General features: G+C 38.9%; 3 protein-coding genes across 6 annotated transcripts in view; 1 reads left to right on the top strand and 2 right to left on the bottom strand.

Annotated features, from left to right (window-relative positions):
* The window catches only part of WWC2 (WW and C2 domain containing 2), an 88106-nt gene extending 77902 nt beyond the window's left edge, over positions 1-10204 (top strand). For 3 of the 4 annotated variants that reach the window (XM_015276544.4, XM_025149946.3, XM_046940781.1), the window contains 3 exons: positions 538-780; positions 6418-6545; positions 7896-10204. In XM_015276544.4, coding sequence (XP_015132030.2) covers positions 538-780; positions 6418-6545; positions 7896-7962 — 438 coding nt within the window. In that variant the 3' untranslated portion in view covers positions 7963-10204. Of the gene's footprint in view, positions 1-537; positions 781-6406; positions 6546-7895 lie in introns of all 4 variants that reach the window. The other variant, XR_001463612.4, reaches the window with a different exon arrangement.
* Positions 10205-10837: 633 nt separating this feature from the next.
* CLDN22 (claudin 22) lies at positions 10838-13551 on the bottom strand. The gene has a single exon (XM_040699650.1). The coding sequence runs from the start codon at positions 13549-13551 to the stop codon at positions 12898-12900; it is 654 nt and encodes a 217-aa protein (XP_040555584.1). The 3' UTR covers positions 10838-12897.
* LOC100858925 (claudin-22-like) lies at positions 10838-15545 on the bottom strand. The gene has a single exon (XM_046940782.1). It carries the CDS (start codon positions 11690-11692, stop codon positions 11036-11038), a length of 657 nt encoding a protein of 218 aa, XP_046796738.1. The 5' UTR covers positions 11693-15545; the 3' UTR covers positions 10838-11035.
* Positions 15546-15843: the final 298 nt, after the last annotated feature.

Raw genomic sequence — 15843 nt, 5'->3', positions numbered from 1 at the left:
AGAAGGGTTGTTATGAGGTTGCAGGATTACATTTGATATAAGAAAGAAATACAGAATAGTCTGGGATGACTAGTTCTGCCCCACTTATTCATGTGAAATGCACAGTGATAAGATACTAAATAAATGTAAATACACTAAGGAAGAGCTTGTTTACAGGTTTCATAATATTAAATAATTGCTTGGACTTTGATAAAGCAAATGTTGACTAAAAAAAAATAATACTGTTTAAATCTGTGGGGAAATCTTGTGTAGTTCTGGGCTACTGGCATAGTGCTATCCTGAGGATCAGAAAAAGCATTTCTTAGTTTTAACTTTATCATTCTACAAATGGCTGGTGAAACTTTTGCACTTATTTGTAGTGACTGCCTAAAGAGTAATTTCAGTATAGATGGATTTTTTGGAGTTGGATCTTAAAATAACAGCATTTTGCTAAAGGAAAACAAAAAATAGTTGAGCTTTTCTGACTGTTTTATGTCAAACCGTCCACTAGCCTCTCTAGGTACTAATTTTTATTTTCCTCTTTCCCAAATGATTCAGCCTGTTTGCCAACCAATCATGCGCAGAGCTACGCAAGAGTGCCCTGCACGCACTTCCCTAGACTTGGAGCTGGACCTCCAGGCGTCACGCACACGACAGAATCGACTGAATGATGAGCTTCAGGCCTTGCGGGATCTTAAGCAGAAGCTTGAAGAAATGAAAGGTAGAGGAGAGACAGACCTTCCCCTGTGCGTACTGGAGGATGAACGATTCCAGAAACTCTTGAAGCAGGCTGAGAAACAGGTATGAGCAGCATACAGATTTCGTGTGAAGAAAAATATTCTCCTGCTTTCTTTGTTTACAAGTTTGTTAAAAGATTCTTACAGAATCTCACATTTGACTACTTATACTATGAAATTCAGATATGTAAACACTATCTCTTTATTAGTCAGTACCAAAGTATTTAAACCTAGAATTTGAAATGTTATTTTTCTGATGCCACCTGAGCACTTGAACATTGCTTTCCCAGCCATACATATACAAAGTTTCCTAGGTATTTTTTGTCCTTCAGCATTTGCTGATTTGCAATCTTCACACAATTGGTAGCTAAGAGATCTTTGTACCAGGCAGGGAGGGGCACTGGCCATTACTTTCACTGGTGTGGGATTATGGAAAAGGCAGTACATCCACCCTGGTGTATTTCCTTATGGAGGATAATGCCTGCAGATGAATACCAAGTTTTGTTCTTCATGTGCTCGTAGTAAAGTCATACAAATACATATTCAGCATCTAAACTAACATAAGCTAAGTTGGGATGCCCTCATGTGGATGAAACACAATAAGCAGGATAAGAAGGGATGAGGGATAACAGTGACAAGACAGAACATAGGAAATTCTGACTTGATATATGAAAAAGCTGGATGCTGAGTGGTTTTTGTTTTGGGGTGGTTTTTTTATGTTGTGAGGGGGATCGTACAATGAAATGAGGGCCCAGAGAGGTGAACAACAGCAACAACAACAACAAAAAACCAACAAAAATCACTCTCCACTATCTCCACTTTTGGAGATACTGAGAACTTAACGGGGGAAGATGCTGAGTATGCAGCTCTGGCTTGACCTGCTCTGAGCAGGAGATCAGAGTAGTTGCCCTCTGGAGCTCCCTTCCTCTCAGTGTGACTGTAAACATCAGTACTCAATGAGGGGAGGTTGGCAGCGACCTCCAGGAGGGATCTGTGTTCTTTAGCTGTTCATAGTTGATGGAGATTAGTGTTTTGATGACACTCACATTATTCAAAACAGTAAAAATGGAAACACATATTAACAAGGTGCAAAGGACCTCTTAATATGTAAGCAACAGTTTAAGTAAAAATAGTAAATGTCAGTATGTACACTTGTGTGGGGCAGAGAAGGGATAATCCTAATATTTACACATGAAATGGGCTCTGAATTAGCTGTTAGGAATGGGATATTACAGATACAAGAAACAAAAATGTCAGCAAAAACATCACAGCGTTCAGATGTCAAAAAGCAAAGAAGACATCGGGAATTGGGAAGAAAGAAAAGAAACCTGAAATGAAACAAATAATAACATGTATTTATGTCATTAAAGAATTATGCCTGCAACATAAACATTGTTTAGTTCTGGTTCCCCATCCCACTGGTTCCCAGTGAAACTGCCAAGGGTGAACAAGTACAGTCAGAGGGAAGAAACAGCTTCTATGTTAGGAATGGCCAAGAAGCCTCAACTGTAAAATCACAGGCGACAAGGAGAAGGGCAACTAATCATTGCCTTTTATAACACAAGGAGTAGGGAACTGAAGAGGTAGCAGGTTGAAAAAAAGCAAGCATTTAGAAACTGTAAAAAAAGTTTTTGACCAAATATCATGAATGTTGCAAATTTGCAGTCAAAAAGCGGTGAATTTCTGGAAGAAAAATCTAGCAGAGGTTATTAATTGTAGCGATATCACCTACTTCAAGAAGTCCTTGACCATCAACTTAGGAAAAAAATGTTTTTTTTCTCAGTATGTTCTCTCAGCTCTGTTCTTGATCAGTGCTATTGTCTCTCTCTCTCTCTCTGTGTCTCTTCTCCCCACTCCATATCATTACAGCCTTCCCCTGTGGATCAGATCAACCCTGACAATGCTATACTCTGCTGTCAGTGCTTCCTCTTGGGTTAGCAGAACACAGCAGTCTAGAGAACATTGTCATAGATTATTTTTTAGGTCCTACGGGTGTTATAATGGCACAGACTAATGCAGTAGCTCTAAGTGCCAGGGTAACTGAGAATGTCTCTAGTGAGAAAAGAAACTGCAGATGCGGGGGATGTTGAACATCAGTGGCTGCTTGCTAGTACAGTTACTCTGCTTGAAGCCCAATACACAGGCTCCATACCTTCCCTTCCTACCACACTTTGTTAAGTACAGCAAGTACATAGAGCCCACAAATACCTACAGATCAGGAAACAGTAGGTAATGCTGTGCAGCAGAAACATTTACTCGTCTGTCTTAAATCCTCATACAAGTAAATTTTCAGATACCTGCTGTCCTCTGAAGTGCTTCCTCTGTGTGCATCCTAAAAAGACTCCTGTGTCTAGCTATAAATATGTTATTTCTTTCCAATACATCTTCAGTGTAGTCCTTAATAACACAAAACCGAAACGAAGACAAGAACTTTTCATTAGACCCTTTCACTCTTCTATATAAAAAAGACACCGAACATGGCAGGAGTTAGTGTTTCAGCTTTAATTTTGCTAAGCTTTCTTTATTACTTGTTATCTCATGCTTACATGAAGCACAGATACAGAGATTCCTGTCTATCCGAAGCCAGAATTTTGGCCCATAATGAATGCATGGCCAGAGTATTAGTGTGCCTTTCTGTACTTTATGTAGACAGGGGATTGCTTTTATAAATCACTCAAGAAGCACGGTACTAATATAAACCTCGTCTTGTATACCTTCTTATGTGCATTCTCTTAGACAGAGTGGGCTGAAGCCAAATCTACCTGAGAGCACAGTAAAACTATTCAAGTTCTACCATGAATATGTGGTAGCTGTGGCAAATGGGAGAAATTACTTCCCTCAGTTATCCACTTCTTCCTTCTATTGGACACTGCTGCTCTACACCAGCAGACAATATCTTGTAGCTTTCTGCAGCCTGCCACACTAGTTCAAAATAAGGTTGACAGCTGTTGCAAGTCACAAGTCTGTAGAACCTTCATCCCTCGCTATGTATTGTTAGCTCAGAGTAATTGCTGCACATAAAAATGAAAAGTATTAAAAAACTGGAAAGGAGTACATGTATCAAACAGCGAGGTCAAAGGACAGACAGTGTTTTTGTTGTTAACCTGAAATGTGGTCATTATAAGAATCTCATATAGTTAGGGAAAAAATAAAATCAGAGAATTTTGAAATATTGTTCTATTAGTGTTTTGATGATAAGTAGTAGCGTGGGAGCTGAGAAAGACATATGGCCAGTGACATGCAGAAAATTAATTAATACACTACCAGTTGCAGATTGCAAATGTATGTTTACTAACTAATAGGAAAAACAGTGTTTATAGGTTAATTCCATTTTAAAATCTTTTGCTATTTTGGAGTTGGGGGCTGAAGTTAACAGCAGTACAAGCGGACTGGAGGTGTTTAAAATGGCATTCCTTCATACAAACACTGGAGTACATTTCAGCAGATGCAGGGTGCCACTATCTGCTGGAAGTGGGTTTCCTTAAATACCCTGAAACTGATAGCGTGGTGTAATGTTTTTGTATTAGTTAGTTCTGTTGTTTGGGAACCTACCAGGCTTAATTCAGATCTGGAGACATGAATTCCTAAGTTTGAAACCAAGTTAGAAGATGGCTGTTTCTGGCTTGGGCGTGTGTCTTCATTTGAGATAACAGACCAGCATTTGAGTCTGTGTGCTTAAAGTTAAGCATCAAAAATAAGCCCCAGGCAACTTCAAGAAATGTTTAAGAACATGAAATGCTTCTGTTAAATTTTGATGGCTGACAAAACTGAAGATGCAGTGAATAACCTCTGTGCGACTGTCATAGAATCATAGAATGGCCTGGGTTGAAAAGGACCACAATGATCATCTAGTTTCAACCCCCTGCTATGTGCAGGGTTGCCAACCACTAAAGCACGCTGCCCAGAGCCACATCAGCCTGTCCTGTTCCTACAGCCTAGGAGTGAAGCTGAGTGTGCACACATAAGGTGCCATCAGCCAGCCTTGCATCCCACACAGAATGAGAGTGATAATGCATGTGTTAAGAAACTTCTCTGCATCTGAACACCAGCCACTTTGTCTAAGAGACCCAGATGACTGCCCACTGAAAAGGAGCTACTCTTCAAATTATTGGGTGTTCAGATACCCTTGGAACATTTAAAAAGCAAAACAAGAATAAAAAAAGCAGCAGTTTGCCACCATGATGGGGAATGGTACAGCCCTGATGGTACTGGTGACGTGGCAGTGCTCACTAAAGAAGTCTGTAGTAGAGGCAGCAGTACTGAGGTATGGAGACACTGTAACTCACTCATGGGCATTCATGTCAAGAAAGGTCTGTGATCTCTTGTACCACACTGTGTTCCTACCTTGGCTTTGACACCGCTACAGTGCAAAAGAGTTGTTATCCACATGCAAAATCTATGTATCTTAAGCAGCTTAAATGAACCTCTCTGCTAGGACTATGACTTCACTACCATTAGGACCGAGAGAGCACTGATGGCTATCGCCAGCTCAAGGGAGAAGCAAGTCAGCAAGGACCTCTGAGATGGAAATCAGTGTCCATGGAGCCAAGACACCCCTTGGGAACTCTCATCTTCCACCTGTTGTTTATTCCAAAGCTCCTGTTCCTTTCAGCTCTTATGTGCAGTGTTTAGTAAGGGATACATAGGATAAGAAAAAGGCTATTTCTAATCTGATTTTACAGAAGATGCTAAGACATATCCTTTGTATTCAAAATGCTGTTATCTTGCATCTACCCTTCTACCAGTTTGTTTTTAATCCCTTATTAACATAATAAAAGAAGATAAGTGACTGTATTTCCCATTCATGCTTTGTTGTATGGTGCTAGAAGTTTGATTTCAGTGGATTTAGCATCAGCTTAACTTGATTTTGGGTTATGCCTTCAGTGTCTTCAAAGCACTTGAACAGTAGAAGACACTGATGTGAAAAATGCATGTCAGAGACAAACAATTATTTTATTGCTTTGTTTCCCCCCCAATCCCATGTAGAGTAAGCACTGTAGCATTTAAAATATTTTCTTGCATAAATTTACAGAACATCTCTAAGCTGAACAGCATACTAACATTAGTCTTGCAGTTGGGTGAAAACAATTGGAAAGGATGCATCTTCAGTCCTTCGTGTTTCTTTTAGAGTAGTGCATCCTGGCAGGGCGTTTTTTCATACATTTGAGCAATAGGCTAATATGGTTTTTCTTTAAAAACAGATGTCTTGTCACAACTAAAAGGGTGAGAGTTCACAAACGCTAACCTTGCAAAGAAGGTTATCAAAACTTGAATGTGTATTCTGAGAGATGTCTTCTCTTTTTTTTTTTTAATTTGTCATTTCATATTATGTATAGACAACTTGCTGAACAACTTTCTGAAGAGCTTGCTTTAGGAAATAAAACTATTTTATGGAGGAATTACTGTAGAGTATTAAAAAGACATTTTGTTTGTATTAATTTAGTCATTGTCTAACTTTAGTCATAAGAAATGCCTTATCAAACCATACAGCACGTAGTAACCACCTGTGATTGGCATGGGTTTTTTTCTATTTATTTTTTATTTTTTAGAAAATGCTCTGTTATCTTTAGTGCCCACTGCTTGTGATATCAGTTCTCTCTCCTTGTGTAGAGATTTGCTTGACACAGGAAGTTGTCGTTTCTGTGAAATAAGCAGTTGCTCATTACTAGCAAAATATAGTTATTTTACAGTTATTTTACAGGCTGAGCAGTCGAAAGAAGAGCAGAAGCGAGGTTTAACTGCTGAGAAGCTGATGAGGAAAGCTTCAAAGGATGTATGCCGGCTACGGGAGCAGAGTCAGAAAGTGCCACTACAGGTGCAGTCATTCAGGTAGGGCCTGTTAAGGCTTTTTGTGCTCTTTTTAGTATAGTTAAGTAACACAAGTTTTTCTAAATATAATCAAACATGCCCTATCATGGTAGTTAAAAACAATCCACACACCTTTGAATTTCAAGAACCATCACACATTGCAGAGGACTGGGTAACTTGCTCACGTGACAAAGGCAGCAGTGTGTCACTCAGCAGTGGTGATGGTAAAGAAGCAGGGTGAAGAGTTTTAGACCGCTGTGGGCTGCACGTGTTGCCCGTTGTCATGGCTCTGATGACCCACGGGTCAACAGCAGGCTTTCAGGTTTGAGGGGTGCACACTGGCTTATGCTAAGTGAGAATACCACATGAATTGTTTCATGTACCTTCTGCTGTTCCTGTGACCAAAAGGAGGAGGGAAATGCAGATCTCCCATAAATAAAAGAAGTCTTGAACAAGACAGAAGTATTGATTTATCATTTTCCAGAGCAGATGCATACTGTTCTACTCTTCCTTTAGAGGAGATTTGTTTCAGGCACCAGGCATCACCAAAAAAGATCCAATCCTTCCCCTGCAAGAAGGATGTAGTAAAACTCTGTGCTCATCAATCATCTGATCACCACAGCATTAGCCCAGGAATCCAGTTTATGAAGTTGATTTTTACTCTGTGATACTGTTTTCAAACAGAATTGAAGCTCAGCCAGGGAAAAACATGGTTTAGCCTGTTGGACAAAAGGCATCTCCTGTGGCCAAATTGTACTCAACCTGTTAGTTGGACTTGGTATAATGATGTGGCCTCAAAGACAAATCACACACAAAGGCATTTTGAAGCTCTCAAGAAGAATGTATCTTCCGAGTTTTGATTTGTAAGCCCCCACTATTTATCATCCTCTTCTGGCAGACAGGCACATATGAACTTGTTATGCTTCAGTAATGTCTCCGTTCATAGGAGACAAATGGTAACAGCACAGTGGAAGCAACTGCAGAATGGGATGATAATTCTGCTTCTTGCCCAGACCTAATTTTTAAGTTCTCTTTTTCAGTTTCCAAATTCAGGATCAAATGATTTGTTTTCGTCTATCTCCCTCCCCTCCCAAAATATTGTGATAGAAAATGCAGCCATTAGAGCAGTATTTCAGTTGTCATTGCAGTTATTACCAAAACATTGGCTTTTGGAGCTGCTTTTTACATGAATGTGCTTAAGAAGGAAATGATATCAGAATGCCCTGGCAACCACAATTGTAAATAAATTTGGTGTATTTTCCAAGCCTATATCTTAAAAAAACATGGTGTAACGTTAGCAGCTCTACAATAGATGACATTAGTCATGCCATAAATGGTAAAATACTAACTTGTTCTGTTTGGTACTTTCAGGGAGAAGATAGCATATTTCACAAGAGCAAAGATCAGTATACCAGCCCTTCCAGCTGATGATGTATAATTATGCATATTCATTCAAGTGTTTTTTCCATTGCTCATCTTTTTTTTTTTTAGATGAACTTCGTATTTCTAGTGACCTTCTTTTACAGCTCTTCTGTTTTACATTCAAGATTGATACATTTATTTGTAAAATACAGTGAATTGTTGTATGTCTAAAAAAATGACAAAAAAAAAAAAAGGAAAACCAAAGTAGATCAATTTTGGTATACTGATGCTGATTTTGTACAGTTTGTATGTATTGCATGTGTTTTTATTTTGTAAAGATGGAACAAAGGAACAAAGGCAGTACTGAGCATGTATCCTGTTGAACCGCACTGTGTTGAGAAATATTACGTTCAACAGAAGATTGTTTATCTTTTCACTGTTTTCATGTGAGCAGACTGTGAAGATGGCTGTTTTGCCATGCAATATTTTTGTATAAGAGTGTGACTTTTGTAGTTTGAAGTTAACTACAAGTGTAAGCTTCTTTCCAAAACATCAAGGCTGCCTCACAACAGCTGCTAATTAGATTCATCACCCACATTGGAGTTTTTGTTTCTAAAAATAAATTTCTTCTGTTTTTGTTCTGTGATGTCGTATAGGGAGAGACAAAATTCAGAGTTAAGTTTTGTGAATGTACAGTACTTTAACCTGCACTAAAAGATTTCTTGCATCTGTGGGAGAATGGGGAAAGACAAGGCAGACAAGCCACCTAAAAACTTCCTATGAGACTACCAAAAGGGCAGCTGCTTTCTGAACTGGAAGCTGAATCAAGTTGGTAATACCAAAAGTGAAATTAGAAGAGTTATATCTACTGTACAATTAGAAACAAGTTTCTCTGTATTAGTCTTTCGTCCTAGAGGCTGACTTATTGCAAGCTAGGAGAATATGAAAGTGTTCATTAGGTTTACAGTTATGAAAAGGATTTTATGGAAGTATTTGTACCAGGAGAAAAGTTTGTTCCCCAGTAACTCGGATATCAGAAGTTTGGTGAAGTGAACCCTCTCTGAAAAAGTAAAGATCCTGACTAGAAGGCGTCATGTATTTCAGTACAATCACGTTGTCCACATATGCATGGTCTTAATCTCTCAAATGAGTCATAATTGGTGAGAAAATAGAAGTGAATATAACTAACATTGTGGTAGCAGCTGTCTGAAATTCACAGTGACAGTTCTGTGATGAAAGGTCTGTGTAAGCCTTACCCAAGGGCTTTCTTATGCACAAACACATCAGTTCACTTAAACGTATAGCCAGATGTGCTATTTTGGGCAAGATGACTGGTTAAGCGTCATTTATGAATGCCCCACTTGGTTTTTCTTGGTTGGGTTTGAGATAACATATTTGAAAGGTCAATTTAAAAAAAATAAATGAATCTGGAATTATTTAATGTAGAGGTGAAATGAAGGTTGACAGTTTCAACTTCTCACTTTGATTATATGTTTGTAGAATGATGTTTAGAAGTGTACTTTGTGATTTTTCTTTTATTTATTTACAGTCTTATTTATGTTTTGTTTAATATAGTTCAGTTCTGGCCATAAAAATATTTCATGTACGACACTATTGTGAAAAGTATTTGGAGCTGTCTGAATTCTTGCCAGATTAGCTGTTTTTCCTCACGTGTTCAATAATTTTCAAAAAAAGTATTATCATATATTTGTAAGCATGGAGTAAGGTCCAAATTTAAGGATTGTTGGCCTTAGCTCACAAAACTCATTGCAAAATGTGCCTCGGTTTCCAAATTGGTAAAGTTGAACGTATTTATAGGCAGCTTTTAACAATTCTACTTTTTTTTTTTTAAATAAATTTAAATGATCTGACCTCAAAGCACTCAATAGAATAAGCTAGCACATACAAATAATCCTGTCAGTTTACAATTATAGCTATTACCCAGAGCAGAATTTACTTTGCACAGCAGAGTGTAACAAATGCAATTAGTTCTGTTTCCAGGTACCACTACCACTGCGGTTGCAGATATCAAAACCTAAACATTACTGGTACAAGAATATTTAACTAAATGAGCAAAGGTTAGAAAAAATTGTAATAGAACACAAATCAAATAAGATTTTTTTTTAAATATTGCTATGTTTATGCTGTATTAAACATCAAATGCTCAGGACTGAACTAAATATTTAATCAGGTTATATGCTGAATGTGGTTCTGTTCTAATTTTGTCTGTAAAAGTATGCAAATACATCACGTAGATTAACTTGTCTCTGCACTTTCCATGTGTTTCAGTGATTGGAAAATACATTTTTTTTAACAAAGTTCTTTTCCAGACCAGTGTTTTATTCAATTGTTATTGCTGTTCTACGTCTTTGTAGCAGCCATCTGTTTCTACAAAGAGCATATAGATTTGTCAATGTAAAATCTTTGCGATTTATAGAAAGTTCGCATCAATCACTGCCAAGTCTTAGGATAACTTATAAAGAAAATGATGCATACGCTCAAAGTTAATTCTTTACATTCATTAAAGAAAAGCTGCAATAGCAATGAGTACTCTCCAGCAGACAGCATCTTGTTACTGTTCAAAAATGCTTGCTTTCCAGAGAGTGTGTATGGTGGTGCTGGGATATATTCAGTCATATGTTCACACTCACACACGCACCCTGGATGGAGAGTATCGTGTGACACTGAGGAAGCAGTTTAGACTACTGCAAATGAATAAAAGTCCATGGAATTTAATTTAAGGTTTTGTCTTATATTAGATTTTTGTAATGTATGTTGAACTGGCACTGCAAACTCTTTCAGAACTTTAGGGCTTCTGCTATTTAAAAGTGTTAAGTCTCCATGCGTGCCTAGAGATCCACAATTTTTTACTCATTTAAAATGAAAAAAACATCAACACAGTCAAGCAAATAAACATAAAAACACCACAAAGAACACTGCAATTGAGCAGATTTTGAAGAAAAACAATGGTGACTTATATTAATTGATGAGCTATAACAATCTAATTAAAATTGAAAGTAAGTAGAAATGAAAGGAACCATACTGTAATAATCCCTCCCCCAGTCTTGTAAACATAGCCAGTCTGTTCATCAGCATTTTCTTACTGTAATGCAAGAGTAAGAAAACCAAAAATCTAGTATGTACCCTTTTTAAAGTCTTCTGTTTCCAACCTCCACCTGTTGACGGTTGTCTTGCATATCTGCCATTGTATACTGTTCTGGTAATTGATGGTCAGATGAGAAGAACATTGTCAAGAGGAGTAGAGAGCCTCCTAGAATTATAAAAAAACCACCAAACCAACCACTGAACAGTGCATCCCCTATTTCCCATCTGGGCACGATCTCTGGGATCACTTCATCCCAAAATTCCTGGATTATCGTATAGGCAACCCAGGAAACAGGAACTAAGACCAGAACTCCAGATATCCACATGAGTATTCCTCCAAGTAGTAACAGCTGTTTCTTTAGCTTCTGCTCTGTATTCTCTGTCTTTAGGCAGTCCAAACCAAGGCTAGAGATGACGAGGCTCAGAAGTCCTAGTCCGTTTGACGTAGATACTAAAATCCTGGAAATCCTGAATTCTATGGGCAAAGCTAGGAAAGAATCAAAGTCTTTACACTGTGTTCCTCCTACATCTTGGACTACACAGGTTTGCCAGAGTCCCATAGTCCAAAGCTCCAGTTCATTTAAGTCTAAGCCGAGGTTTTTCCAGTCTGGTAAATAGTTACAGGTACCAGTTAAAATCCATCCTATTACAGACAGCAGCAATCCAAGTAACTGCAGCCTGTGTCTGTGGACCAAGTCCATTTTTATCAGTCAAAGTAGCACTGAACTGATTGTTTTTGAAGACAATACTCTGCACATACTGAACACTGGCAGATGTTAAAACAAAGCTTTATAAAGCATGAAATACTCCTCCCCCTCCAGCTTAATGTTACCTGGTTCCATGTGCAGCATTTAGGGGATAAGGAAATAGCGTGGTAAACCACTAATTGAAGGGTGTGACCACAGCTGGGCTCACCTTTCATTAGTTGAGTTGGTTAATATTTGGTTTTTAGTTATATACTTTGCTTTTCATCTGTCTGCTAGAGCACTGAAACATTTCTGCGAATTTTGGCATCTCTTAGTTTCCTACTAGAATAAGAACCACAAATACAGAGTACTTTAATATCACATCAATGCATTCCTACTTAAATAGACTGTCCTTATTGTGGCCAGTTAAGTATTATCTACCAAAAGGTTCTGTGTTGAGAATGTGTTGCTATAGGTGAATGGAGCCTAAGAAGCCTTTGATAGGATGCATAAAACCTCAGTACCTGCATCAGAACAAGATAGAATAAGTATTTTTTGTCTCTCAGCCCATTTTTGGTGCAAGTTTGCAGATGCCAAAATGCTCAGAATAACTTGCATGAGCAGTTTTATGTGCTAGGTTGAGATCGCAAAGTACAACTTCTTGGGTACAAAGCACCACATCATAATATCCCATGCACAAAAAGACATCTGCAAATCATGGTAGCATTTCAGAAATCTGCAGGGTGCTTAGCACAGTTTGCTTGTCCACAAAAAACAATCTGAGGCAGTGCATGCATTAAGGACGTGGAAAAAAGTTCCTATGTCACTGCATTAGGAAAGTGGAAAATTGCAACAGGGAATCAAGCTTTGAGGCTCAGTTAATTGGTTTCATACAAAAAGGAAGCTTATTTTGGTTAAAAGCCAAAATGCCATGGAACATGCATATTCATTTTCAGAATTTTACTGTGCAGTTGAGAAAACAAAAACACCTTTTCTACATAGTCTATGAAAAATAAAATTCTCCTGTGAAACATTTTAAATAGTTCTGCAGGTGAGAAAATACACCATTTTTCAGGTACCAGTTATGGAGAAAACATAAGTTTAGGAAATCAGCTAAGTAACAAAGAATCCTTTGAATTACTAGTGGAACAAGCTGCTGGCTTGCACTGGAGTTTGGAAAAGATAGGGCAGTCTTTCTGTCCTACTTAAAACCTTTGGTTTTAAGGCCTAGTTTCAGTTTCCAAGTGTTGACACTGATCTTGCTGTTCTGTTACTGCGTAATGGACCGAAGATGGATGGAGTTCAGTTGAGCAGGTTGTGCAATTAAGTAGGGATCCTCCTAGTATAAGACAAAATCCAGCGAGCCAGCCAACAAATAACGCTTCCCCCAAATCCCACCTGGGAACAATGTCTGGTATATTCTCATCCCAAAATTCCTGGACTGTGGAGTGGGCAACCCAAGAAACCGGGACAATAGCTGTAATCCCCGACATCCAGAAGAGCATTCCTCCAAACAGCAACAGCCGTTTCTTGTGATCCTGTTGTCTTTCACCAATTTTCAAACAGTCCAACCCAAATCCTGAGAACAGGAGGCCCAAAAGCCCCAGTCCATTGGAAAAAAACATCAAAATCCTAGAAATCCTGAGTTCTGGAGGCAAAGCTAAGAAAGAATCAAAGTCCTTGCATTGCATTCCCCCTTCTTCCTGAACAACACAAGCTTGCCAGAGTCCCATGGTCCAGATCTCCAGTTCGTTCAGTTCCAAGTTAAGATTTTTCCACTGAGGTAAATAGGTAGTGAGACAGGATAGGACCCATCCCAACAGAGATAATAACATGCCACTTAATTGCGCCACTGGTCGATAAACCAAGGCCATTGTAAGAGTAGTCCTAAAAGCTTGCGGAAGAAGGTCGCCCCAGCAGTTCTGTAACAACTGCTGTCTCGAGTGGTGGTAGAAGCTATGATGATTTTAGTTCTCTGCTGCCCCAAATATAAGCCCTTGCTATTAACCCTTTGTAAGCTCTCAAACACTTTTTTGTTCTTCACGAATATAATGTTTCACATAAAGGACGGAGGACTTCACTAAACCATGAGTTAGTCTTTCCGATAAGGATTTGATCTGCTACCTTCCAATTTGCTTGGTAAAATTATATCCCAATGCCTGATGATTACAAGCCTGAGGATGAACAAAGAAGGCTCTATGACCCCTCACCCTAAAATACAACAGAAATCTTTGTGCTTCGATACGGATTAATTAGATTTTAAGTGGTGATAAAAAGTCAGCTCTGTGCGCAACAGGACTTCATTGTAATAGCTAAATTTGAGATTTCAGGGATGTAAATCAAGGCCTTGTAAAGAAAGGTAGACTGTTTGCCTATAATCTTTATTCTTAGACTTCCTCAACATACATAACGGCTTATCTTCCACTGCTCTGTTTTATGTCCCCAGCACTGTAAAAGACACTCTGTAAAAGATCCTTACGTTTCACATTTTCTACATTCATTTCTTTTAAAATGGGCTTTGTTTTGACTGACTCTTAAGGGGAAAAGGAGACGGGTATGGTCAAAGCACCGTAGAGAATGAAATCCTAGACATCCCTCTACCATAATGAACTCAGGCAGATCACCAGATGGTGTAAGCTGTACCTGCCTCAGGACTTCAGCAACACCACAGTAGCAGCTTACACCAGCCCAGTGTCCCCTTTCCTAGAACCCATGTCCCAGATGGCACAGACACTCCGTGTCTGACAGCTTTTGGCACTCAGTGCTCCTAGGGCCAGGGGATGTCTAGTGCCTTTTTGATCAAAGCAAGATATCACTATGCCATTACCCTGCTAGCAAACCCTGCTTCTTCCTGCAGTCATGATAGCTATTCTTGTGCTTGTCTACTGGGTCAGCAGCGATAATATCTGCCCGCTATTCCCCCTGCACATGTCACAGCACAGCCTGTATGGGAGAAAGCTGAGCAGTGTAAACACATGCACGTGTGTACAACCCAGAGATTCTATCCAGTCTTGCCTTCAGTTGCTGGGTGTGACAATGTACCAAATCAGACAAATTTGTATATTTTAATTTGCAGCTGTTCAAAATAGGTTATGGTGATAGAAGAGCTTTTGAAGATTTCCAAAATCCTGAAAGGTATCATTAAGAAACTTAACTGTGAAGAAAATCTCCTCTTCCTCATTTCTGCATTATTCTGTGTCAGTTTCTAACCTTTGCATTTTTACTGCCACAAGCTGAGAAGAGCCAACACAAAGATGGACAATATATTTCCCCTTAGCTTGAGTACCAGCCCACTCATATGACTTACAGCTGGTCAAAAAATTGCCACACACAAGAGTAGGAATCACTGAGGATATTACTGACAACATGGGGAACAAACTGATGCAAGCGAGGCTCTGCTTTTGGCCACTCATTAGGCATAAGGAATAAAAAAAAAAAAAACCTTGCATTCATTCAGACTCCAGATTGCACTTTTAGATTTGGCAATGTAGTTTCTCTCCCCCTTTTTGTGTTCAGAGCAAAAAAACTAGTTCTGGAAACCATCATGACATTCAATGAGAAACTCCATAATGCCATTTGAATAATTTTCAGATAAACAACTGCTCTTCAGGAGTGCTTCTGCTCATTCAGGAGCTACATGCTTATTTGACTTTTAAATCACGGTTACTGCCAGTTACTGGCAGCCAGTCACGCTTCCCTTGCCTATGAACCTTTAACATTTTCTTCCCTGCTGTTAATTCCAACTGTCAGTGTAGTGTAAAAGCACAAGATCAGGCACATGAAGTCCATTCATTCTGCTAATGTTGACCATAGTAGCAGCAATATGTCAGCCTTCACGTTTTCGCGGTCAGAAGCACTGAGACTGCGGCATCAGTAAGATCTGCCAATTCAGCTCTGCAGTTTACTGTTAACCACACTGCAACTTAGAGCAAGCAAAAGCTTCCTTATACTACTCTGTGCAAGATTATAAAAGAATCCCTGTAAAGAAAAGATAGGTAAGACTTGCATTGTTGCCAGGGTAGTAACAAGGTCTGAAATGCCTCAACTTGAAACTTGCTCAGTAAACCCATAAACAAACAGAACTTGCAGCTGAACCAAGATTATGTAAATTCTCCTATCTTCTTTTACACCTTTCCTCTCTACCATTACTTACTTATTTCTCTCAC

The sequence above is a fragment of the Gallus gallus genome, chromosome 4, assembly GCF_016699485.2.
Source record: "Gallus gallus isolate bGalGal1 chromosome 4, bGalGal1.mat.broiler.GRCg7b, whole genome shotgun sequence".
Lineage (NCBI taxonomy): Eukaryota > Metazoa > Chordata > Aves > Galliformes > Phasianidae > Gallus > Gallus gallus.
Note: the sequence above shows the minus strand (reverse complement) of the source record. Positions and strands in the feature narration are given on the sequence as shown.